At 43.3% G+C, this 27,889-nt stretch overlaps 1 protein-coding gene across 1 annotated transcript; it reads right to left on the bottom strand.

Moving 5' to 3' along the window:
• Positions 1-14,640: 14,640 nt before the first annotated feature.
• On the bottom strand, positions 14,641-22,923 carry LOC123069354 (TOM1-like protein 9). The gene is made up of 10 exons (XM_044492188.1): positions 22,594-22,923; positions 20,311-20,389; positions 19,719-19,817; positions 19,512-19,625; positions 19,173-19,315; positions 17,929-18,010; positions 17,143-17,228; positions 16,458-16,691; positions 15,789-16,285; positions 14,641-15,615 (listed from the first exon to the last, which is right to left on the bottom strand). Exons 1-10 carry the CDS (start codon positions 22,692-22,694, stop codon positions 14,897-14,899), a joined length of 2,154 nt encoding a protein of 717 aa, XP_044348123.1. The 5' UTR covers positions 22,695-22,923; the 3' UTR covers positions 14,641-14,896.
• Between the last annotated feature and the right edge of the window lie 4,966 nt (positions 22,924-27,889).

The following is a 27,889-nucleotide window of genomic DNA, read 5'->3' as shown; positions in this document are numbered from 1 at the left end:
CAGACCACACCATCTACTCTGCCGCAACCACAGCAGCGTGCAGGGGGTTGAGGGTGGAAGTGTCGCGTCGTGAGGGAAATCCGGCAGGCGTTGAGATGCGGGTACAACGCAACATCCGATCGGTCCAAGGACAGGGTGAGCATTCCAGCAATCATTTTCAAGCCTATGAGGAATTCTCGGATGAACTTGATGAGCACGGAGTGTCACCCAATTCAGCAGTACGGTGTTCCCATTCGAGATTCAGTCCTCGCATTCCTCGGACTGATTTTCCAAAATTTGATGGTGATAATCCAAAGTGGTGGAAGCAGCAATGCGAGAAATACTTCAGGATGTACTCTGTCCAAGCAAATTTGTGGGTTGACTTTGTTGGGGAATGTGGTAATTTCAAAAATTTCCTATGCACACACAAGATCATGGTGATGCATAGCAACGAGAGGGGAGAGTGTTGTCCACGTATCCTCATAGACCGAAAGCGGAAGCATTAGCACAACGCGGTTGATGTAGTCGTACGTCTTCACGGCCCGACCGATCAAGCACCGAAACTATGGCACCTCCGAGTTCTTGCACACGTTCAGCTCCATGACGTCCCTCGTACTCCGATCCAGCCGAGTGTTGAGGGAGAGTTCCGTCAGCACGACGGGGTGGTGACGATGATGATGTTCTACCGTTGCAGGGCTTCGCCTAAGCACCGCTACAATATTATCGAGGAGGACTATGGTGGAGGGGGGCACCGCACACGGCTAAGAGATCAATGATCAATTGTTGTGTCTCCAAGGGGTGCCCCCCTCCCCGTATATAAAGGAGTGGAGGAAGGGGAGGGCCGGCCCTCTCTATGGCGCGCTCTAGGGGAGTCCTACTCCCACCGGGAGTAGGATTCCCCCTTTCCTAGTAGAACTAGGAGCCCTTCCAAGTAGTAGGAGTAGGAGAGAATGAAAGGGAAGGGAGAAGGAGAAGGAAGGAAGGGGGCACCCCCCCTCCCTAGTCCAATTCGGACTAGTCCATGGGGAGGGGTGCGGCCACCCTTTGGGGCCTTTCTCTCCTTTCCCGTATGGCCCATTAAGGCCCAATACGAATTCCCGTAACTCTCCGGTACTCCAAAAATACCCGAATCACTCGGAACCTTTCCGATGTCCGAATATAGTCGTCCAATATATCGATCTTTACGTCTTGACCATTTCGAGACTCCTCGTCATGTCCCCGATCTCATCCGGGACTCCGAACTCCTTTGGTACATCAAACCCATAAACTCATAATATAACCGTCATCAAACTTTAAGCGTGCCGACCCTACGGGTTCAAGAACAATGTAGACATGACTGAGACACGTCTCCAGTCAATAACCAATAGCAGAACCTGGATGCTCATATTGGCTCCCACATATTCTACGAAGATCTTTATCGGTCAAACCGCATAACAACATACGTTGTTCCTTTTGTCATCGGTATGTTACTTGCCCGAGATTCGATCGTCGGTATCTCAATACCTAGTTCAGTCTCGTTACCAGCAAGTCTCCTTACTCGTTACGTAATGCATCATCCCGTAACTAACTCATTAGCTACATTGCTTGCAAGGCTTATAGTGATATGCATTATCGAGAGGGCCCAGAGATACCTCTCTGACAATCGGAGTGACAAATCCTAATCTTGAAATACGTCAACCCAACAAGTACCTTCGGAGACACCTGTAGAGTACCTTTATAATCACCCAGTTATGTTGTGACGTTTGGTAGTACACAAAGTGTTGCTCCGGTAAACGGGAGTTACATAATCTCATAGTCATAGGAACATGTACAAGTCGTGAAGAAAGCAATAGCAACATACTAAATGATCAAGTGCTAAGCTAACGGAATGGGTCAAGTCAATCACATCATTCTCCTAATGATGTGATCCCGTTAATCAAATGACAACTCATGTCTATGGTTAGGAAACTTAACCATCTTTGATTCACGAGCTAGTCAAGTAGAGGCATACTAGTGACACTCTATTTGTCTATGTATTCACACATGTATTATGTTTCCGGTTAATACAATTCTAGCATGAATAATAAACATTTATCATGATATAAGGAAATAAATAATAACTTTATTATTGCCTCTAGGGCATATTTCCTTCAGTCTCCCACTTGCACTAGAGTCAATAATCTAGTTCACATCGCCATGTGATGTAACACTAATATTCACATCTGTATGTGATTAACACCCATAGTTCACATCGTCATGTGATCAACATCCAAAGGGTTTACTATAGTCAATAATCTAGTTCACATCGCTATGTGATTAACACCCAAAGAGTACTAAGGTGTGATCATGTTTTGCTTGTGAGAGAAGTTTAGTCAATGGGTCTGTCACATTCAGAGCCGTATGTATTTTGCAAAATATTCTATGTCTACAATGCTCTCCACGGAGCTACTCTAGCTAATTGCTCCCACTTCCAATATGTATCCAGATTAAAACTTAGAGTCATATGGATCAGTGCCAAAACTTGCATCGACGTAACCCTTTACGACGAACCTCTTGTCACCTCCATAATCGAGAAACATATCCTTATTCCACTAAGGATAATTTTGACCAATGTCCAGTGATCTACTCCTAGATCACTATTGTACTCCCTTGCCAAACCAGGGCAGAGTATACAATAGGTCTGGTCCATAGCATGGCATACTTTTATAGAACCTATGGCTGATGCATAGGGAATGACTTTCATTCTCTTTCTATTTCCTGCCGTGGTCGGGATTTGAGACTTACTCAATTTCACACCTTTGTAGCACAAGCAAGAACTCTTTCATTGACTGTTCCATTTTGAACTACTTCAAAATCTTATCAAGGTATGTACTCATTGAAAATCTTATCAAGCGTCTTGATCTATCTCAATAGATCTTGATGCTCAATATGTAAATAGCTTTACTGAGGTCTTTCTTTTAAAGAACTCCTTTCAAACACTTCTTTATGCTTTCCAGAAAAATTCTACATCATTTCTGATCAACAATATGTCACTCACATATACTTATCAGAAAGGCTGTAGTGCTCCCACTCACTTTATTGTAAATACAGACTTCACTGCAAGTCCGTATAAAACTATATGCTTTGATCAACTTATCAAAGCGTATATTCTAACTCTGAGATGCTTGCACCAGTCCATAGATGGATTGCTGGAGCTTGCACATTTTGTTAGCACCTTTAGGATTGACAAAACCTTCTGGTTGCATCATATACAACTCTTCTTTAAGAAAACCATTAAGGAATGCAGTTTTGACATCCATTTGCCAGATTTCATAAAATGTGGCAATTGCTAACATGATTCGGACAGACTTAAGCATCGCTATAGTTGAGAAAATCTCATTGTAGTCAACACCTTGAACTTGTCGAAAACCTTTTTGCGACAAGTCGAGCTTTGTAGATAGTAACACTACTATCAACGTCCGTCTTCCTCTTAAAGATCCATTTATTTTCTATGGCTTGCCGATCATCAGGCAAGTCCACCAAAGTCCACACTTTGTTCTCATACATGGATCCTATCTCAGATTTCATGGCCTCCAGCCATTTCGTGGAATCTGGGCTCATCATCACTTCCTCATAGTTCGTAGGTTTATCATGGTCTAGTAACATGACTTCCAGAACAGGATTACCGTACCACTTTGGTGCGGACTGTACTCTGGAAGACCTACAAGGTTTTGTAGTAACTTGATCTGAAGTTTCATGATCATCATCATTAGCTTCCTCACTAATTGGTGTAGAAATCACTGGAACTAATTTCTGTGATGAACTACTTTCCAATTCGGGAGAAGGTACAATTACCTTATCAAGCTCTACTTTCCTCCCACTCACTTCTTTCGAGAGAAACTCCTTCTCTAGAAAGGATCCATCTTAGCAACGAATATCTTGCCTTCAGATCTGTGATAGAAGGTGTACCCAACAGTTTCCTTTGGGTATTCTATGAAGACGCACTTCTCTGATTTGGGTTCGAGCTTATCAGGTTGAAACTTTTTCACATAAGCATTGCAACTCCAAACTTTAAGAAACGACAGCTTAGGTTTATTGCTAAACAATAGTTCATACGTTGTCGTCTCAACGGATTTTGATGGTGCCCTATTTAAAGTGAATGCAGCTGTCTCTAATGCATAATCCCAAAACGATAGTGGTAAATCGGTAAGATACATCATAGATCGCACCATATCCAATAAAGTGTGGTTATGATGTTCGGACACACCGTTATGCTGTGGTGTTCCAGGTGGCATGAGTTTGTGAAACTATTCCACATTATTTTAACTGAAGGCCAAACTCGTAACTCAAATATTCATCTCCACGATCAGATTGCAGAAACTTTATTTTCTTGTTATGATGATTTTCCACTTCACTCTGAAATTCTTTGAACCTTTCAACTATTTCAGACTTATGTTTCATCAAGTAGATATACCCATATCTGCTCAAATCATTTGTGAAGGTGAGAAAATAACGATACCCGCCACGAGCCTTAATACTCATTGGTCTGCATACATCAGTATGTATTATTTCCAACAAGTCAGTAGCTCGTTCCATTGTTCTGGAGAATGGAGTTTTAGTCATCTTGCCCAAAAGGCACGGTTCGCAAGCATCAAATGATTCATAACCAAGTGATTCCGAAAATCCATCTTTTATGGAGTTTCTTCATGCGCTTTACACCGATATGACCCAAACGGCAGTGCCACAAATAAGTTGCACTATCATTATTAACTTTGCATCTTTTGGCATCAATATTATGAATATGTGTATCACTACGATCGAGATCCAACAAACTATTTTCATTGGGTGTATGACCATTGAAGGTTTTACTCATGTAAACAGAACAACAATTATTCTCTGACTTTAAATGAATAAGCGTATTGCAATAAACATGATCAAATCATATTCATGCTCAACGCAAACGCCAAATAACATTTATTTAGGTTTAACACTAATCCCGAAAGTATAGGGAGTGTGTGATGATGATCATATCAATCTTGGAACTACTTCCAACACTCATCGTCACTTCCCCTTCAACTAGTCTCTGTTTATTCTGTAACTCCTGTTTCGAGTTACTAATCATAGCAACCAAACATGTATCAAATACTCAGGGGCTACTATAAACACTAGTAAGGCACACATCAATAACATGTATATCAAATATACCTTTGTTCACTTTGCCATCCTTCTTATTCACCAAATATTCAGGGCATTTCCGCTTCTAGTGACCATTTCCTTTGCAGTAGAAGCACTCAGTTTCAGGCTTTGGTTCAGCTTTGGGCTTCTTCACGGGAGTGACAACTTGCTTGCCATTCTACTTGAAGTTTCCTTTCTTTCCCTTTGCCCTTTTCTTGAAACTAGTGGTCTTGTCAATCATCAACACTTGATGCTCTTTCTTGATTTCTACCTTCGTCGATTTCAACATCATGAAGAGCTCGGGAATCATTTTCGTCATCCCTTGCATACTATAGTTCATCATGAAGTTCTAGTAACTTGGTGATGGTGACTAGAGAACTCTGTCAATCACTATCTTATCTGGAAGATTAACTCCCACTTGATTCAAGCGATTGTAGTACCTAGACAATCTAAGCACATTCTCACTAGTTGAGCAATTCTCCTTCATCTTTTAGCTATAGAACTTGTTGGAGACTTCATATCTCTCAACTCGGGTATTTGCTTGAAATATTAACTTCAACTCCTGGATCATCTCATATGGTCCATGACATTCAAAATGCCTTTGAAGTCCCGATTCTAAGCCGTTAAGCATGGTGAAACTATCAAGTAGTCATCATATTGAGCTAGCCAACCGTTCATAACGTCTGCATCTGCTCCTGCAATAGGTCCGTCACCTAGCGGTGCATCAAGGACATAATTCTTTTGTGCAGCAATGAGGACAATCCTCAGATCATGGATCCGATCCGCATCATTGCTACTAACATTTTTCAACATAGTTTTCTCTAAGAACATATCAAAATAAACATATGAAAGCAACAACGCGAGCTATTAATCTACAACATAATTTGCAAAATACTACCAGGACTAAGTTCATGATAAATTTAAGTTCAATTAATCATATTATTTAAGAACTCCCACTTAGATAGACATCCCTCTAGTCATCTAAGTGATCACATGATCCAAATCAACTGAACCATAATCGATCATCACGTGAGATGGAGTAGTTTTCAATGGTGAACATCACTATGTTGATCATATCTACTATATGATTCACGCTCGACCTTTCGGTCTCTAGTGTTCCGAGGCCATATCTGCATATGCTAGGCTCGTCAAGTTTAACCTGAGTATTCCGCGTGTGCAAAACTGGCTTGCACCCGTTGTAGATGGACGTAGAGCTTATCACACCCGATCATCATGTGGTGTCTGGGCACGATGAACTTTGGCAACGGTGCATACTCAGGGAGAACACTTTTATCTTGAAATTTAGTGAGAGATCATCTTATAATGCTACCGTCAATCAAAACAAAATAAGATGTATAAAAGATAAACATCATATGCAATCAAAAAATATGTGACATGATATGGCCATCATCATCTTGTGCCTTTGATCTCCATCTCCAAAGCATCGTCATGATCTCCATCATCACCGGCATGACACCATGATCTCCATCATCTTGATATATATCAATGTGTCGTCACATGGTCGTCTCCAACTATTGCTCTTGCAACTATTGCTATCGCATAGCGATAAAGTAAAGCAATTATTTGGCGCTTGCATCTTATGCAATAAAGAGACAACCATAAGGCTTCTGCCAGTTGCCGATAACTTAAACAAAACATGATCATCTCATACAACAACTTATATCTCATCACATCTTGACCATATCACATCACAACATGCCCTGCAAAAACAAGTTAGACGTCCTCTACTTTGTTGTTGCAAGTTTTACGTGGCTGCTACGGGCAGAGCAAGAACCGTTCTTACCTACGCATCAAAACCACAACGATAGTTCGTCAAGTTAGTGTTGTTTTAACCTTCTCAAGGACCGGGCGTAGCCACACTCAGTTCAACTAAAGTTGGAGAAACTGACACCCGCTAGTCACCTGTGTGCAAAGCACGGCGGTAAAACCAGTCTCGCGTAAGCGTACGCGTAATGTCGGTCCGGGCCGCTTCATCCAACAATACCGCCGAACCAAAGTATGACATGCTGGTAAGCAGTATGACTTGTATCGCCCACAACTCACTTGTGTTCTACTCATGCATATAACATCAACGCATAAAACCTACGCTCGGATGCCACTGTTGGGGAACGTAGTAATTTCAAAAATTTCCTACGCACACACAAGATCATGGTGATGCATAGCAACGAGAGGGGAGAGTGTTGTCCACGTACCCTCGTAGACCGAAAGAGGAAGCGTTAGCACAACGCGGTTGATGTAGTCGTACGTCTTCACGGCCCGACCGATCAAGCACCGAAACTATGGCACCTCCGAGTTCTTGCACACGTTCAGCTCCATGACGTCCCTCGTACTCCGATCCAGCCGAGTGTTGAGGGAGAGTTCCGTCAGCATGACGGGGTGGTGACGATGATGATGTTCTACCGTTGCAGGGCTTCACCTAAGCACCGCTACGATATTATCGAGGAGGACTATGGTGGAGGGGGGCACCGCACACGGCTAAGAGATCAATGATCAATTGTTGTGTCTCCAAGGGGTGCCCCCCTCCCCGTATATAAAGGAGTGGAGGAAGGGGAGGGCCGGCCCTCTCTATGGCGCGCCCTAGGGGAGTCCTACTCCCACCGGGAGTAGGATTCCCCCTTTCCTAGTAGAACTAGGAGCCCTTCCAAGTAGTAGGAGTAGGAGAGAATGAAAGGGAAGGGAGAAGGAGAAGGAAGGAAGGGGGCACCCCCCTCCCTAGTCCAATTCGGACTAGTCCATGGGGAGGGGTGCAGCCACCCTTTGGGGCCTTTCTCTCCTTTCCCGTATGGCCCATTAAGGCCCAATACGAATTTCCGTAACTCTCCGGTACTCCAAAAATACCCGAATCACTCGGAACCTTTCCGATGTCCGAATATAGTCGTCCAATATATCGATCTTTACGTCTTGACCATTTCGAGACTCCTCGTCATGTCCCCGATCTCATCCGGGACTCCGAACTCCTTCGGTACATCAAACCCATAAACTCATAATATAACCGTCATCGAACTTTAAGCATGCGGACCCTATGGGTTCAAGAACAATGTAGACATGACCGAGACACGTCTCCGGTCAATAACCAATAACGGAACCTTGATGCTCATATTGGCTCCCACATATTCTACGAAGATCTTTATCGGTCAAACCGCATAACAACATACGTTGTTCCTTTTGTCATTGGTATGTTACTTGCCCGAGATTCGATCGTCGGTATCTCAATACCTAGTTCAATCTCGTTACTGGCAAGTCTCTTTACTCTTTACATAATGCATCATCCCGTAACTAACTCATTAGCTACATTGCTTGCAAGGCTTATAGTGATGTGCATTACCGAGAGGGCCCAGCGATACCTCTCCGACAATCGGAGTGACAAATCCTAATCTTGAAATACGTCAACCCAACAAGTACCTTCGGAGACACCTGCAGAGTACCTTTATAATCACCCAGTTATGTTGTGACGTTTGGTAGCACACAAAGTGTTCCTCCGGTAAATGGGAGTTACATAATCTCATAGTCATAGGAACATGTATAAGTCATGAAGAAAGCAATAGCAACATACTAAACGATCAAGTGCTAAGCTAATAGAATGGGTCAAGTCAATCACATCATTCTCCTAATGATGTGATCCCGTTAATCAAATGACAAGCCATGTCTATGGTTAGGAAACTTAACCATCTTTGATTCACGAGCTAGTCAAGTAGAGGCATACTAGTGACACTCTGTTTGTCTATGTATTCACACATGTATTATGTTTCCGGTTAATACAATTCTAGCATGAATAATAAACATTTATCATGATATAAGGAAATAAATAATAACTTTATTATTGCCTCTAGGGCATATTTCCTTCAGACTTTGCTACTATGCATTTTCAAGGCAATGCGGCTCTCTGGTTGCAAACATATGAAGCTATGCACACAATTGACTCCTGACCTCAGCTGTGTGTTGCAGTGTTCGCCAAGTTCAATAGAAAAAAGTACTCCATATTAATGGATGTGTTCTTTGCCTTGCGACAGGAAGGTTCAGTGGATGATTATGCTCACTGTTTTGAGGAGTATATGCATAAGATACTTATGTACAATCCTGCATATGATGAGATATTTTTTGTAAATCGGTTTATGGAAGGACTGAAACAAGAGATACGGGTAGTAGTTAAATTGCAGCACCCAGTAACGGTGGATGTGGCATTTTCTTGTGCACAAACACAAGAGGCATTGCTAGCTGAAGATAATAGTCGACCAGTAGTCAAACCAGACTTCAAGCAGAGGAACAAGCAGTATGTGCACCAAGGATTACTTGGTTCAGCTCCTGGAGATCAGAAAATAACAGAGAAAGGAAAATTCTATGAGAAATTTGATAATCTTAGGGCTCGGAGAAGGGCCAGAAGGGAGTGCTTCAAATGTGGACAGAAATTTGGACCAGGTCACAAGTGTCCCACATCGATTCAAATACATGTTATGGAGGAGTTATTATCAGCACTACAACTTTCGGAGCAATTGGATGAGGCACAAGTAAGAGAAGACAGTGATACTGCATCTGAGACAGAAGAAACTGTAATGAAGTTATCTATACAAGCAGTTAGTGGAACTTCTTGCAGAGAGAGTATCAAGTTGCAGGGCATGATAGGGAAAACTCATCTGCTTATTTTGATTGACTCTGGTAGCTCAAATAACTTCATCGGTGAGAAATTAGTGGAGAAACTGCAGTGCCCTGTCGAACAACTCAATCCAGCTTCAGTTAGATTAGCCGGTGGTGGCTTGTTAACCTGCTCTAAACAAGTATTGGGACTCCAATGGTGGTGTCAGGGTACTAGCTTTACTACATCTTTGAAAGCATTACCACTGGATAATTATGACATCATTTTGGGAATGACTTGGTTGGAGACCATGAGTCCCATGTGGGTTGACTGGCGCAAGAAAATCATGACATTTAGTTACAGAAACACAGAAGTAACACTGACAGGAATTCTGGAAACTGCAACTGATTGCAAACAAATGTCAGCGCAAGAACTGAAAGGTTTACTGCAGACTGATGTTGTGGATCACATTATTCAGCTCTATCACATATCTAACACTACACCTCAGTCAGAAATTGTGCCTGAAGAAGTACAGAAACTGCTTGATGAACACAAGGAATTGTTCTCAAAATCTACATCTCTACCTCCACACAGAAGTTTTGATCACAAAATTCCTCTGTTGCCTGGGGTTGTGCCTGTCAATGTCAAACCCTACAGATATAATCCAATCCAAAAAAATGAGATAGAGAACAAATAGCTACTATGCTACAACAGGGTATTATTCAATTAAGTTCCAGTGCATTTGCTTCTCCTGTTTTACTAGTCAGGAAAAAGGATGGTACCTAGCGTTTCTGTGTTGATTATCGTCACTTGAATGCAATCACTGTGAAACATAAGTACCCCATGCCTATCGTGGATGAGTTATTGGATGAGTTAGCTGGAGCTATGTGGTTCACCAAGTTGGATTTGAGAGCAGGATACCACCAAATTCGATTGGTGGAAGGAGAGGAGCATAAAACTGCTTTTAAAGTGCACAATGGGTTATATGAATTTAAAGTTATTCCTTTTGGAGTGACTGAAGGGCCTGCTACTTTTCAGACTGGGATGAATACCATGTTAGCTCCCTTACTCAGGAAAAGTCTGCTCTGTTTTATGGATGACATACTGGTGTTCAGTGCTACATTCAAGGAACACCTCAAGCACCTTAAGGAAGTATTCGACCTGCTAGCTGCTAACCAGCTCTATGTAAAGATGAGTAAGTGTTCCTTTGCTCAGCAGAAGTTAGAATACTTGGGCCATGTTATTAGCAAGGATGGAGTAAGTACAGATCCTGCTAAAGTGCAAGCAGTCAAGGACTGGCCTGTTCCCACTACTGTCAAACAAGTGAGAGGATTTCTGGGGCTCACGGGATATTACAGAAAATTCATCAAGAACTATGGCATCATCAGTAGAAGCTTAACAGACTTACTCAAGAAAAATATTGTGTTTGTGTGGACACCCACTAATCAAGAAGCATTTCAGCAACTACAGACTACATTCGTCACTGCTCCAGTGTTAGCATTGCCAGATTTCAATAAACCATTCGCAATAGAGATAGATGCTAGTAATGTGGGGATTGGAGCAGTCTTGATGCAGCAAGGACATCCTATTGCATACCTCAGTAAAGCTCTAGGACCTAAAGCACGGGGCCTGTCCACTTATGAGAAGGAGTGTTTGGCAATTTTGTTAGCAGTGGAGAAATGGGAATCCTATCTGCAACATGATCACTTTACTATTAGCACTGATCACCGCAGTCTGATACACTTTTAGGACCAAAAAATTTCCAACCACATTCAAAAGAAAGCACTGTTAAAGCTTATGGGCCTTAAATACAGTGTGGTGTACAAAAAAGGGTTGGAAAATGGTGTTGCCGATGCTCTCTCCAGAGTGGAAACACAAACTGCACTATACTCCTTGTCTTACTGCACACCTCAGTGGTTGGAAGTAGTAGCCGATGGTTACCTGACAGACCCTCAAGCAAAAGAATTGCTCACTGAATTAAGTGTAACTGGCAGTAATAACAAGGGTTTTTCCCTGCAGCAAGGAATTATCAGGCACAAGGGGAGAGTTTGGTTGGGAGAAAACAAAGAAGCACAGCAAGCAATTCTGCTCTCACTGCACTCAAGTGTCATTGGTGGACATTCTGGGGTGCAAGGCACATATCAGAGAGTGAAAGCATTATTCTCCTGGCGTGCTCTCAAACAATCAATGGAACAGTTTGTCAAATCATGTTCCATCTATCAGCAAGCTAAGTCAGAGCACATAAAGAAACTAGGTTTGCTTAGTCCTCTTCCCATACCTAAAGAAGCTTGGAATAGGTTAGTATGGATTTCATCAGCGGTCTTCCCAAAAGCAAAAACTATGACACAATCTTGGTTGTCATAGACAAGTTCAGCAAATATGGTCATTTCATACCACTCTGTCATCCCTTTACTGCACTCTGTGTTGCACAAGCGTATTTGGACAATGTTTATAAGTTACATGGGCTACCTAAAGTTCTCATAACTGAGAGAGACCCATTGTTCACTAGCAATGTGTGGCAGGAGTTGTGCAAACTTACTGACACCAAGATGAACATGAGTACTGCAAACCACCCTGAAACTGATGGCCAAACAGAGAAGTTAAATCAGTGTGTGGAGACATTTTTAAGGTGCATGGTGCATTCGGCACCCAAGAAATGGGCACAGTGGATCTCACAGGCTGAATACTGGTACAATACAAATTTTCATTCTGCTCATGGACACACGCCCTTCAAGGTTCTCTATGGTTATGAACCAAGGCATTTGGGCGTTGGAAATCTACAGTCAGATACACCTACAGATCTTACCAGTTGGTTGTCAGAGAGAAATGCAATGACTGCACTTATACGTGATCAACTCCAACGCGCTCAACAGCGCATGAAAACTCAGGAAGACCAGCATCGCTCTGAGCGGGTGTTTCAACCAAGCGATTGGGCATATCTGAAACTTCAACCATATATGCAACAGTCGGTGGCTCGTCGCACTAACCACAAACTGGGTTTCAAATACTTTGGTCCATTTCAGGTCTTGGAGCGAATTGGAGATGTCGCTTATCGTCTTCTGTTACCAGCAACAAGCAAGATACACCCGGTGGTGCACGTTTCCTTGCTCAAGCCGGCCGCACCACCAGGTTCTGGCGTCGCGGTGGGTGCGCGTCGGAGGGCGCACGCGCAAGCAGTACAAGATCGCATGGTCAAGGCTACCACTGTCCATGGCAACCTGGGAGTGGTCCAGCGCACTGACAGAGCTTCCTACAGCTTGAGGTCAAGCTGTTGCTTAAGGAGGGGGGAGTGCAACGAGCTTTTACCCTTTTGTTCCACACGAGATTTCTGTTCTCGTTGAGCTCATCTTAGAACACCTGCGTTATCTTTTAACAGATGTGCCGCCCCAGCCAAACTCCCTTGTAACTTGGGCCTCAATCCGTGGGCCGAGGGACCGGCCCATCGTACTCAGATAAATAGATGTTGCGTGTGTGGGTGTGAGGGAGGAAATGATGGTAGCCAATCGAGATCTTATCCCTAAACTTCTTCTTCTCCAAGCCTTCCTCTCTCTGTAATTCTCTCTGTATTCTCCTCGAAACCTTGAGAATCTATGAACCACACCCTCACCCTGGCAGGGAATGCTATCTATACCGTAGCAAGGAGGGAGCCCGCCAGGCGCCAGCGATCCCGAAAACGGAAGTCGAAGGTTACCTATGCAACACTATTAAACGTCACTATTCTAGAGTACACAGACCAGAAGCTAAATAATACAGTACTGTATTACTTCCTCCGTCCGGAAATACTTGTCCTTGAAATGGATAAAATGGATGTATCTATAATTAAAATAAGTCTAGATACAACCATTTCGAGGACTAAGTATTTCCGGACGGAGGGAGTACTACTTGGATGCACCTGCTTACCCTCTCGACGGTGGTCTCACAGTACTAAACCGTAGTCACTGGTCTTTGTCCGTCGGAGCCACGCGGAACCGCGTCCACCGCAGCGGTTGTGTCGTCGCCTGACGGCGGCCGAGGCAGCGACTACAGCGAACCCGGACAGCCAGCGGCAGGGAGAATCCGGCTTGGCGTTTCTGCTCACCTGAACGTCGGGGCAGTGGCGTGGCCTGGATCGAAGCAGCCTTGCAGCAGCAACTGCAAGAGAGCCATGTCCCACGATGCGGAATCCATCTTCACAATACGACGCCGTCTTGGATTTGGTCGGCGACGACGGTCGCCGTTGGCGGCCCCGCCCAATGTGGTTCTGGCATCGGCGATGCGGGCGTCCTGCGTCATGCACTCGTGCGTGCTGTTTTTTTTTACAGTACGCAATCGCTTATCTTAGCATTATATAGAAGGCAGATATATGTACGAGCGTGCGTGCTGTTTGAACGGGAGAGATGGGCATGAAGCATGATGGGTGAGGAGGCTTAACTGTAAGCAAGATTAGGGATTGATCGTGGGATTAGTGCCTTGCTAGCGCCCAACATTGGGAGACTAAACGAGCCAACGACGCAATGCTGTCGCTATATCCCTATCTGAGCCGGCTTGACCTTGTTGATAACAGCCGAAAAATCTTCATGTATGTGCTCCTAAGTACAAGGGTCCTGGAGTCATAGTCGTCATTGTTGGATATCAAATCTCATCACATGACGAGAAACTCTAACCTCATCGCCCCAAACAAATGACAAGAACCTACGTCGGAGCTCTGTCGACTACGTCCGAACCTGAGGATTGCCTATAAGGGTCTCCATCCGCCGAGCCTATAAGGGTCTCCATCCGCCGAGTGCCGCACCTACTAACGTTCAAGTCGCCTGAAATAATAAATTTAGAAAAATACGAGCATAAATGTCAAGTCTAGAATTTGAACTCTGCTTAACCATCCAAACCATCCAACCATAGTTTGGTTTCAGGACTAGCATGTCATTATGAATTATGTCTATTAATTATCAAGAAAAAAATGCCTCACAACAATCTAATCTTTATTAAATCACCATTTACCGACGTTGGTTTTCCTCTCTGGCGTGACCAGTACACACGTCGTAACGAATTTAATAATGGAATCAATGTGGGGAAGCAGCGTCAAAAACTGAAGCTTACACATCCAACGCAAGAGAAGAGAGCTACACAAGTGTATATGATCAAGCCACGTGGGAAATTTGTAAGAAAAAATAGACAAAATATATATTGGACCTCTTACACTTTCACTCGGTCGTATCACGAAGCTCTGTTCTGCTTCGTCTTGGCGATGCTGAGAAGGTCGCCGAAGAGCTTGTCCTCGGGTTTCGACGGCCTCATGGGTTGCGCCATTGAGGATGAAGAGGGTGCTGCCTGATAGGTCGAGTTCATCCCCCCCATGTAGGAGCTGTCTTGCATGGAGAGACCATACATACTCTGAGAGAGGCCGTTGGTACCAGGGTACCCATACATTGCTGGCCTTCCCTGGTTGTAGTACTGTGCTGCTTGCTGCTGCACATAACCGTACTGCGTCGCCATCCGACCACCACCGCCGTACATCTGCTGTTGTGGCATTCCTCCAAACTGCGCCCCCGGCATTGGTTGCGCATACATCATGCCTGGCTGCGCTCCTGGCATCGGCGACGGTTGCATACCAGCGAACTGCATGCCTGGCATTGGCATGGGTTGTGGTGCCAAATGTCCATACTGGTTTCCATAACCTGGCTGCATCTGCCCTCCAACAGTTTGGTTGGACTGCATTGCGTGAGGTACCATAGCTCCTGGTTGGTTGTTATACATTGGCTGCGGTTGTAGACCTGCCATGTGGTTGTTCTGCGGTTGTAGTGGCTGCACACCACCGAATTGGCTTGCTGGAGGTGGGAGAGGTTGCATACCACCCAATTGGCCATTTGGCATTTCATTGCTTGGCGCTGCCGGAGCCTCCCAAGGTGGAGGCGGAAGGGCTCCACTTTGATCATCTACAAAATTCACACAAGACTATCACATATTCTTCAAACGGATCTGCAGGAATGTAGTGTGTTCAGATATGCAGAAGTCATGCAAGCGAAACCAATTGAACTGATAATGAAGTATTTCCGACAGATATAAAAGAGACATGCAGAAAAGTAATGATCTAATTTGCATTGCATACCATAATTTACTTGCTGTGGTGGGGGTGCTGCATGGTTGGCAACTTGACCATTCCACCCGGAATTCGTGTGATTATACTGCGACGCCGGGTCGTAAGATGTTCCAGGGTTTACAGCACTTCCATTAGAATAGAGCGCCACCTGCTGAGGAGGCTGTTGTGATTGTACAGGATGCTGGGTTGCATTGTTGTATGGCTGTGATCCAAGAGGAGTGGGACTTGAATCGAAACCAAAGGGGTCAAGTGATTTGGCATTGCTATTAGCAGTATTGTTTTGAGAATACATGTCGACAATTGCCAGTGCATTTTGATTTGAAGTAGAGTCAGCCAATGGATCAGTGACCGGTACAAGAGCCAGTGAATTCTCTGCAGTGGATGGGGTATCATCCCAGCTAAGAAGATCAATGCCAGAATCAGGTTTTGGTGCAGCGTTTGCTGAGCCATTCGATACCGGAGGTGCTGGAAGCGCTAGTTGCTCAAAAGGAGACGGCTCACTGGTGCTGGTACAAGGGCAGATCACACACAAACAGAGGTTAATTAGAGGAGTTATATATAAAGTGCAACTCAATATATATGGATGTCAACAAAGACTCTTTTAAGTACGTATTGAAATCAATCCTTAACATTATATAGAAGTAAGCATATACAAATGTGATAGAAGAAGCCTAAAACCTTTGATTTTGCTCTGTTTTAGAATCTTGGCTTGTAGGGTCATCAATATCTACTAGTGCTTGCTCTTTCTTAGAGTCTTGGTTCGCAGAATCCTCAGTATCAACTAGCGCCTGCAGAGACTTTGGCCTTTTCTCCACTCGAACAGCAATGCCTGCAGCAATTGCGTCATGTTTTGCTAGAACACGCTGCAAATCATCATTTAGTGCAAGCCCTTGCGACAAAAGTTCCTCATCCCTGTAAATAATAAGAAGAAAAATAGTCACGTAATATGTAGATTCAACACAACAAATACGGAGTTCAATTACATTATTTAGCTAAACAAAACAGCACAAGCTACTCGTGTCAGCTTTTAATGACAAACAATGTTTTTGAAGTATCCAGATACATTAACAGTTATCTCATAGGTCCTTGAGTGATAATACTCCCTCCGTCCGGAAATACTTGTCATCAAGATGGATAAAAATGGATGTAAGTATTTTAGGACGGAGGGAGTAGAAAACAAGTGACAAAGCAGATCTTTCATCGTCCTCTTATCCGACGATCCAAAAAGGTGCTTAAGGAAGGAAATCTGAGTCACACAAAGCTACCTATATCTTCAAAAATGGCATCCACTAACATTGGATACACCACACTAGTCGACTGTCACCGATGCAAAATTTAGGTGATCCAAAATAAGTGCACTCACGAAGCAGTATTAACTAGCTGGACCACTCTCTGCTTGTAAGTGCGGCACTGATCAACAAGCTCCACAATTACTTCCTGTCTTAGTCCCTGTGTACACAGCATTTCAAAAACATAATCAGCAAACATCAGCAATTTCAGAGAAGGTTGTAAGTGTGGAGCTTTTTCTACTTATGTATGACATGAATACAGCAAGAACACCATGGATTTGAATTTCTAATTAAAAATGCATTTTTATGTATATCTATACCGATCTATATGAATTTACATCTTGATGCTGAGATTTGGAAAACACGGGTGTGCCCAACACATAAGATAAGCCAGACATACAGCTAAGGGTTAGCGGTAAGCATACTGAATTTTACATGCTTTAATACCTTGCCATGTATACTTGATGGTAACATAGATAACAGGTATGTGGTATTTCAAGCGATGTGATCAAATACACATCGAACAGGTTATAGGTCATGTCTAAGATAGTAGGCCTTGAAGCCTTGGCATCTTGGACACCTCGGATTGGACATCATAAATACTGATTAGTGTTAACGGAATGTAAGCAAGTTGTACAAAAGCATATTTTAAAGTACAAATGTACAATCAATTCCATATGATTACAACAAGATTATATCTGAAACTAAAACTGGTCAGGACATACTTCCCAAAGAAAACATTTATAAATCATAAACTAACAAATCAGGATACCAGGTTCAACTGTTGGTTGCAACTTTATAAAGATAAGAGGTCCATATTTTTGTGCAGATTGAATTAAACTCAGATGGAATTTTGGTACCTCTCTGTTTCCAGGGTCTAAAGCATTCAACATCTCAGCTAGTACATCCATGATACCACGAGCATTTTGAATCTCTGACATGCTGAAAATAAATGCAGTATTCAGTTCAATCCATCCTTGAAAATAACATAAGGTTGCAATACAAAATGGGGTAAGACTGCACATAAGCTAAACTTAACATAGATGTGTTGTGTTCAAAGATGCCCACTGGAGACACAAAAAGAGAAGACCTGGTGTCTTATTACATTATAAAGAGGCTAAAAAGACTATCTGGAGTTCTGGACATAAAACAGAATAGCTTTCTTCATTCTTGAATTTACCATTTCTCACAGGACTACATGAAGATTCATGTCATGTCCAGTGCTTGAAACAAGTTGATAATAAGTCATGAAAAAAATTAGGCTGCTACAAGGAGAAGATTCGAAAATCATTGCACACTGTGATTCTATTGTTTCATGTCATTTATTTTTACCTCATATTACGTAACTAAGAATCTCTAGACTGTTACAAAGGGAGTAACAGAAACTAACTTTATACAACATTCCATGCTCAAGTTTACATTTGAAATCACAAACCAGAGTGGGAATCACATTACAATGGTGAGACACAATAACAAAATATACAAAAGTTATAGGGAAATGACAAGACTAAAAATAAAGGCAAAAGTCTGATTCTACACTTGGTTGGCATTTAAAGAGCGCATCGTAAGACAGTCCGCTAAAGGATCCACACAATTTTGGTCATTCGCTGGAGCACATTGGACCAATTAAAATAGTACACTATTCTGACATTTATGATAAATAGATAAACGTTAACAAGAGCCCTAATTGCCCTTGGAAGTCGACTCCCACCAATTAAAATTCCATCCACTCCAACCACATGTGAAGAATCCTATGTTTTTCCTGCGCACAATCAAATGTTCATACTAATTCTGTAGTATTGAAGATGGCATGCACTCCATTTCTGTGTTTTTCCTATAAAGCATTTTAGAAATCCTGCGAATCAAAGAGGCCCTAAGTGATATTTTTATGTCTAATGTGTTCTAGCAAATAACATGATTTCCAGTCTCCATCAGTAAATTATCAATTTTAAAGTCTGTTTCAGTAATTGCCAAACTAGTAGGTCCAGAAGCAAATTCTGCCAATTGAACAGTACCACCTCAGAGCAGAAAATAAAACAAAAGGAAAGAAAGCACACCTCAAACTTCAGAGCAGAAAACAGAAACAAAAAGAAAGAAATCACACCTCAGAGCAGGGAAGTCATTTCCAGCAGAAGATTCAGCTTCGTCCCGTTGATCAGGACTACGCATACTTTTCACTGCTTCAGACTGCCCATTAAACAGTGGTGCAGGTCTCTCAGACCTCTTGGGGAATTGAGCTCCAGCACGCTGTAAGGGGGAATAACAGCATAATTATTATTTGAAACGGAAAGGTACTTTTCAGAATTAAATAGCATTCCATGTATTCATCCTGAAAAACATCAAGGTTGAGATAAAATCATATCAGTAGTAACATTTTAAAATAGAACAACTGGCTAAGTGATATGTTAGAGCCTAATAAATCAAATTGGGCTTGAAAGTATACCACTAATTCATGGTATGCTGCATAGAATTGTGGATATCTTGAACGTGGTCCCCCCAAAGCTTCTTGCCATGTATCTATTAGAACCAGAATCTTGTCTTTGACGCGTTGATCAGACTGCAAGGTGAAACGAATAGACCATCATACGTCAGCACTCAGCAGATTAAAAGAAAGCCATCGTAGTTTTCAGAATTATGACGAATGATAAACCTTTTTCTTCACTAGCTTGACCATCTCATGCAACAGGTCCCTCTCTGCAACATGCATGTGGAATATATCCCCACAGTTCTTGATTGCAGTTTCCAGCAGCTGGAGTAGAAGAATATCATCAGTTCATCATCAAGACAGTAACTGAATCCTGCTTACACCCACAAACCATAACGAATCGTAAACTAATGAAACATGAAACTACAAAAATAAATTGATTAAAAATCAGCTATGTCCTCATCGATTATACTATTTTTTTTACTGGGCCAGATAAGAACAAATAGTATATAAGTTAATTACATAAGATCATCTGATTTAAAGGCTGGAATAACCGTTGCACCCATTTTCAATAACATCATGATGTTCACTGCTGTTGCAAGCAGCATGGGTATGATGAAATGAACATCTACTCTTGAAGCATAGGAGAAAGATGCACACAAACACGAACTTCAGAAATGCAGACAAAAAATGCAAACAAAGCTAAGCACCAGACAGTTACGCTCAGTTCTATTGAAAAGGCACACCAGCATGATTTTCTCTCAATGACTATATAAAACTATAATTAAAGAGCAGTCCAAACTGCAAATAAACTTACAGTTAGTGCGAGAAGCTGAACTTTTGGATTTTTGTGTGCAATTCTTTTTCTGAGAGCCTTCACGACATCTTTGGATTGCCTGTTACCACGTTGAATGACTAACAACTATCAGTATTTGACAACAAGTAAATCATCTAGTGCAGGAAATTAACAGTAACTATATGTTAAGATGCTTCTTCTGAGTCAGCCCAACTATTTCATCTCAAATCACAATAGTTGGAATAAGAATCAAGGAAAGCAAACTATATTGATATGTTTAAAAATTGCAATAGAAACTAATTGTTGCTCAAAACCAGCACATAATAAACAGCCAAATGGGTATCGACTGGCCTCCAATGCTAATCTAGCAGTAACAAGTACTCCCTCCGTCCGGAAATACTCGTCGGAGGAATGGATGTATCTACATGTATTTTAGTTCTAGATACATTCATTTTTATGCATTTCTCCGACAAGTATTTTCGGACGGAGGGAGTAGTCAACTGTGTAAAAAACAATAAGTAGTCAAACGAATTGTGCTAAGCTAAGTAAGCATACACCACCTATGCAGATAAAACAATGCATCAAAGTATTCCACTAATAAATAATCTTTGGAAGTTTGGGGGAGAGTACAAGTACAGCTAATAATTAAAGATAAGATTAGATAATTACGAGGCAACAGCAACAATGACTTTTCATTTGGTATCTTTAGAAGATATAGTCAATTGCGTCAGAATTAACTTAGGAGCTCACCTTAATGGACTCTACTTCGGCAGAACTAACAGTAAAACAGGATTAACAGTAAACAGTTACTACTGGAAAACGATGGACAGCCAGTGACCTATCCCGACATGGTGTAAGAGCACCCTGGTCATTCCCACATAATAAAAACTACAAAATCAGCAGCTATGCCGAATACTTGTTCACTTTCGAATTTCTTCAGATTGTCAGAGTTTACCATGAAAAACTAGGCTAGGTGAAGGATTGTTGGGCAGCTCCACTGGTGTCAGTGTGCACTTCGGTGAAAAAGCAATTCAGCATTCAAGTAGCATTTTAACATAAATCTTTCAGAACCGAGTTAGCATCATGTATAATTCTCTTGTATATGATCTAATCCAATTATTATTAGTTCAAAGTTATTGCCACATAGCATAAAAACTGTTGGCAACTAGGCGATGTTGGCATTACTTAGTTGCTTCCTTTTGTCCTGGATATTTGCAAGCTACGGTGCTCTTTTTAGCTGAACTTTGTAATGATGAACTACATCTGAGTGCAGAGACCAGAAGCAATCAAATCTTCCTTCTAAAGAAGCATAGAAACTGCAACCGGAAGATTAAAAAGTTGTAAAGTTGTCTTCAGGATTGTAAGGAAGTCAACAACATAGTCTCTCATCTTTCATGTGACTTGTGAGAGACTAAATAACCTGCATTCTTCATGCAGCTCTAAGCAAGTGCCTCCAGGAGCAGCAATTTTTGTTTTCATTTCTTTACTTTCTATGGTTTGCCCTAAGGTCCATGAACGAGGCACAACTTATGAAACTCTCAGGTTATCAAGTGAGTGGATTGACCGGAGCTTGCAAAAACCTGACTCCAGAGATATTTTCTCCTTAACAAAATGAGGCATCCAGTCCATACTAGAGGGGCAAATATTTGAACACGGGTATGGGTCCTGAGCGAGCTATCACTGGAAGGGAAAATTTGCAAGCCAAAACGAATGAATACTGACCAACGCCACAGGGGTAGATGACTACCACGCTCTTGACAACTGAGTCAATTGCAGAATGTCCTTTGGCGCTTTGCATCAGTCAACAAACAGAATTTCTCTGCACTAGCGAATCTCCATTCAACAATGAATGGGGATTAGAGAAAACACTGTTAAACCTGAAAACAGAACACCATTTCCCGAGAAAACAGTGCGCAGATGGCTGGAACCAGATCCACCGCTCGCAAAATCGCAATTCCCAGAGCCACCCACCCGATTGTATCTGCGTATTTGACTTGGGCTCTCCAGGAAGATCCAAACTCGAGCCGTTTGTCTCGTTTCGGTCAAAACTAACCGCTCATAAAAGTCCACCGTTCCCAGAATTTGTCGGGATTGGAAGCATTTCGAGCAATCACGCTGTCCCGCGACATAAAATCACGCTCCATCCTACCCAGATCATGACAACTCCATCCACGCCATAGCTCCCCCGCGTAATACAGTACGCCACAGCCAACTGCCCGACGTACGAAGCACGCAGGGCAACGTACTCCTACTATCCCGGGCGACAGGGCAGGGATCGGCGGGGCGAGGGGGAGGGGACCGTACCCGGGGTCGCGGTTGCAGATGTCGCAGATCTCCATGTTCTTGGCCCAGTCGGGGCCGATGAGCATGTCGCTGGTGGCCCGGTCCACCATGGCGCCGGCCATGGTGCGTCGCCGGGGAGCCCGCCCGACCGGACCTGGCCCCGGAGGCTGCGCCGCCTGGCCGGATGCGGATCGGAGGCGGGCTATTGGCTGCGAGCACGAGGCCACCAGATTGGCCGCGTTCCTTTCTCGGTGGGCGGCTTGGCTCGGCCTGGCTCCGTTTTTTTCCCTCTTCTTTTTTGTTCTGGTTGTTTATAGGTCGTGCGAAATTAGCTGTACAGTGTACACTGTGTGGGTGTTCGATGCTTCGACGGCGACGAAGACGACGGTGATGATGATGTGATAATAGATGGGGGCGGTTAGGTGACGGCAGATCTGGCGGTGGCAGCGTGTGTTCTTGCGTGATCTGAGCTGTCCGACACTAGCTTTGGAGCGCGTGATTTTACTTTGTTTGGCGTAATTAATTCGTTTCTTCACGCAGGCTTCGGTTTGGAACGGGACGATGGATGGACCCGCTCAAAGAAAATCAAAAGAATTTAAATGTTCTTTTAAGAAGAACTTCCGATATACTACCTCCGTCGAGGTAGATACAAAGAACACCAAAAGTAAAAAATACATCCAGATTTATAGACCACCTAGCGACAACTATAAACATTGGAGTGAGCCGAAGGCCGTCATCGCTCCTTCCTCATCGGTGTCGGGGCAAACTTTATTGTGGTAGACAGTAATTTAAATGCTTTTTCATTTAGAGGAAGACTCCACTCCTAAATATATTTTTTATATTTACAAGTGTTGTGACAGGCGAGAAGGCATTAGATCACACCACAGGTCGGCATGTTCATTTAGGTTGGTCTGTCATATGTCATGGTATGCAAAATCGACCGAAACCGAAAAACGAATTAAAAAACTGAAATGAAACCGGTTTGGGGGGGTCATGTTCTGATTATGGTTTCGGTTTGCAAAATAGTAAACCATATTCATTTAGTTTTTTGTTTAAAATTAAAATAATCTGGTTAAACCGAACAAAACCGAAAAGGACCAGCCACACCACATTCCCACCTCTCAGGGCCAACCCAACTAAAATATTGTTGGCACTACCCTTCTTTCCATCCAACCCTAGTCACGGGAACCCCTCAAACAGTCAGCCTCACGCACACGCACTCACGCAGAGGAGAGGATCAAATGAGAGAGCACAACATTGTGGCAGCACCCTAGCTAGATCAGATTCCGGCACATCCATCAAGCCATACTCCTTCCTGCCGAAGGTGAAACTCCGTCCTGCCGGCACCGGCGAAGCGGCAACGGAGTCCCGCAACCCTTCCCCCGGGCCCCAATCCGCGTCGCAGCCGTTGTCGGAGCCCGATGAAGACATAAGCCGCCACCGCACCGGATGGTAAGGCACTTCATTCGGTCTGGAGAGCTTCCCATTCAGTATTGCGCATTTGTTAAGCGTTGTCATAGGATCGTAGTTGTTCAACAACAGTTAATTGCAGTAATGGATCTGTATAGTTGTGATGACTTACAGTATCATCTCCCCGATCTCATACTACCCAATAGTTGTTCAATACTCCATTCGTCCCATAATGTAAGAACACTAGTGTAGTGTCAAAAACGTCTTACATTATGAAACGGAGGGAATAACAATTAATTACAGTATTGGATCTGAATAGTTGTGATGACTTGCAGTAGCCTCCCCGCTCTCATGCTACTGAATTGTTCAGTACTCCCTCCGTCCGGGTTTATTAGGCCTAAAGACAACATCTCTTAGACCAAGACATATAGTAATTTGCGCACATTAATTCTTCCGTTTCACTCCCAATGCACTCTCTCACGTGCATGCAGCCAATGAAAAGACACACATGAAGTGTATTAATTTCCCAGCCATGGCACCAACAACAATGACTTTCGATGCAACCAATGAAATGGTTGCATGCATTCACCTTTTCAAAACGAGGCCTTATAAAAAGGGACATGCTTGTGATGCTGAGAGACCTAATAAACCCGGACGGAGGGAGTAGCAATTAATTACATTATTGGATCTGAATAGTTGTGATGACTTGAGTAGCATCTCCCTGATTTCATGTTGTTGAATAGTTGTTCGGTAGCTACTATTTTACAAACCACACCGCCATTTGTTGAGGATCCGTGATGACTTGTGGTATCAATTAATCTGGCATTTGTAAACACATACATAAATGTTTCGTATTTAGTTATCCAGTAACTTCTGAATTTTCCAATGTTGGTTCAACTGCTGGTCACTAATACTGACTGGAAACTACCCAACTTATTTTTTCCTTACCTGAAACTCTCTCAACATATCTTTGATGTTACCATTGACAATGTTTTCAAGAAAAGGAACACGAGGCCAAAGGCATGGACGCACTTCACATTTCTTCATGCGTGGAGCTGGAGTGGAAAGTTGCTTCTTTTGTTTTCATGTGTTGTGCTGGACTTTGGTTGTTCCAAAATTTCATGTGTGCCTGTACTCAGCTCATGCACCAGAATTTCATGTGTATTTGTACTGAACTTTTGTATCTTTATGTGTTCCAGAATTTCATGTGTGCTTGATTTGTGCCTCATGCAATTCTGCTTGAGCTTTTATTGGACATGTGTACTTGTTCCAAAATTACATGTGTGTCATGTGTTGAACAAAATTCAAGTGTGCGTTATGTACTATTTTTGTTTCTTCATGTCGCCAAATCATGTCTTGCTCAAAAGTTCACATAAACTTTGGTTAATTTGGTTACTACCAAAACCAAACCGAAAGCAAACAGTTATTACTGCCACCGAAACACATCTATGTATAAAACCCTATAACCTGAAGTATAAAAGTTGTATAAGCCAAACAAAATCAACTGAATGCACACCATGAGCCATATGCTACGAGACCAGGGATGATATTAGAGATTACATAATTAGGGGAAGATAGACAACTCTAAACACCTTGGAGTTTCTTGAATCCCAAATTTCCTAGAGGACTAGGAGAAGAATGAAAGGTTGGAACGACATATTGAGACCATTGGGCAATGGACTAGACCATATGTCACTAAACAATGAAAAAAATGGTATACACCAAGAGCATACCAAATTCTCCTAGCAGCGGGGCAGGTGAAGAACAAATGAGCCTTGTCTTCGATAGTCAAGGCACAAACCTTCTAGGTGGCTGAATTGAGCAACGTTTTCGATGTAGATTTGCGTGGGTGTTGAGCGTCTCAAAGTAGAATAACCACCCAAACACCCGAAACCCTGCATGGCACACATGATTCCTAAAATGAATGATACGCTTGGGTCTAAAAGTTGCAATCCCAAGGCCTCATAAGCTCCTTTAGTGTTGAATGCCTCCTTTTTAGGAGTGTGTGAGTATCTGGAGCATCCACCACTGACACACTGATACGCCTCCAACGTATTTATAATTTTTGATTGTTCCATGCTATTGTATTATCTGTTTTGGATGTTTTATATGCATTAATATGCTATTTTACATTATTTTTGGGACTAACCTATTAACCTAGAGCCCATTGCCAGTTTTTATTTTTTCCTTGTTTTTGAGCTTTACAGAAAAGAAATATCAAACGGAGTCCAAACGGAATAAAACATTCGCGATGATTTTTCTTGGACTAGAAGACACCCATAGGACTTGGATGGGGCCAGGAGTTGCCTGAGGAGGCCACAAGCCTGCTAGGCGCGCCCCTGGGGGGCACGCCTTGAGGGCTCGTGGCCCCCTCGGAGGTCTCCTAACCCTAATTCTTACTCTATAAATTCTCAAATACTCACAAACCACCAGAAGCGTCCACCAAAATACTTTTCCGCCGCCGCAAGCCTCTGCTCCCGTGAGATCCCATCTTGGGGCCTTTTCCGGCACCCTGCCAGAGGGGGATTCGATCACGGAGGGATTATACACCAACCTTGTTGCCCTTCCGATGAAGCGTGAGTAGTTTACCACAGACCTATGGGTCCATAGCTAGTAGCTAGTGTTGGGGAACGTAGTAATTTCAAAAAAATTCCTACGCACACGCAAGATCATGGTGATGCATAGCAACGAGAGGGGAGAGTGTTGTCCACGTACCCTCGTAGACCGAAAGCGGAAGCGTTAGAACAACGCGGTTGATGTAGTCGTACGTCTTCACGGCCCAACCGATCAAGCACCAAAACTACGGCACCTCCGAGTTCTAGCACACGTTCAGCTCGATGACGATCCCCGGACTCCGATCCAGTAGGGTGTCGGGGAAGAGTTCCTTCAGCACGACAGCGTGGTGATGATCTTGATGTTCTACCGTCGCAGGGCTTCGCCTAAGCACCGCTACAATATTATCGAGGATTATGGTGGAGGGGGGCACCGCACACGGCTAAGAGATCTTGGAGATCAATTGTTGTGCCTAGAGGTGCCCCCTGCCCCCATATATAAAGTAGCCAAGGGGGAGGGGGCGGCCGGCCAAGGAGGGGCGCGCCAAGGGGAGTCCTACTCCCATCGGGAGTAGGACTCCTTCTTTCCTAGTCCAACTAGGAGAAGGGGGGAAAGGAGGGGAGTGGAGAAGGAAGGGAGAGGGGGGCCGCGCCCCAAACCCCTTGTCCAATTCGGACTGGGCTTGGGAGGGGGGCGCGCCACCTCCTGGATCCTTCCCACTAAGGCCCATTAAGGCCCAATACTCTTCCCCGTATTCCCGTAACTCCCCGGTACTCCAAAAAATACCCGAATCACTCGGAACCTTTCCGATGTCCGAATATAGTTGTCCAATATATCGATCTTTACGTCTCGGCCATTTCGAGACTCCTCGTCATGTCCCCGATCTCATCCGGGACTCCGAACTCCTTCGGTACATCAAAACTCATAAACTCATAATAAAACTGGCATCGAAACCTTAAGCGTGCGGACCCTACGGGTTTGAGAACTATGTAGACATGACCGAGACACGTTTCCGGTCAATAACCAATAGCGGAACCTGGATGCTCATATTGGCTCCTACATATTCTACGAAGATCTTTATCGGTCAAACCGCATAACAACATACGTTGTTCCCTTTGTCATCGGTATGTTACTTGCCAGATTCGATCGTCGGTATCCCAATACCTAGTTCAATCTCGTTACCGGCAAGTCTCTTTACTCGTTACGTAATGCATCATTCCGTAACTAACTCATTAGCTACATTGCTTGCAAGGCTTATAGTGATGTGCATTACCGAGAGGGCCCAGAGATACCTCTCCGACAATCGGAGTGACAAATCCTAATCTCAAAATACATCAACCCAACATGTACCTTC

This window comes from Triticum aestivum, chromosome 3B (assembly GCF_018294505.1).
Source record: "Triticum aestivum cultivar Chinese Spring chromosome 3B, IWGSC CS RefSeq v2.1, whole genome shotgun sequence".
Taxonomy (NCBI): domain Eukaryota; kingdom Viridiplantae; phylum Streptophyta; class Magnoliopsida; order Poales; family Poaceae; genus Triticum; species Triticum aestivum.
This window is presented reverse-complemented; position numbering and strand designations above follow the sequence as displayed.

Coding starts and splice junctions, on each gene's coding strand:
- LOC123069354 (XM_044492188.1), bottom strand. CDS start 22,694: ATGGCCGGCGCCATGGTGGACCGGGCCACCAGCGACATGCTCATCGGC. Junction 20,390..22,593: donor ATCTGCAACCGCGACCCCGG/GTACGGTCCCCT, acceptor ACGTGGTAACAG/GCAATCCAAAGATGTCGTGA. Junction 17,229..17,928: donor TAGACCCTGGAAACAGAGAG/GTACCAAAATTC, acceptor CTGTGTACACAG/GGACTAAGACAGGAAGTAAT.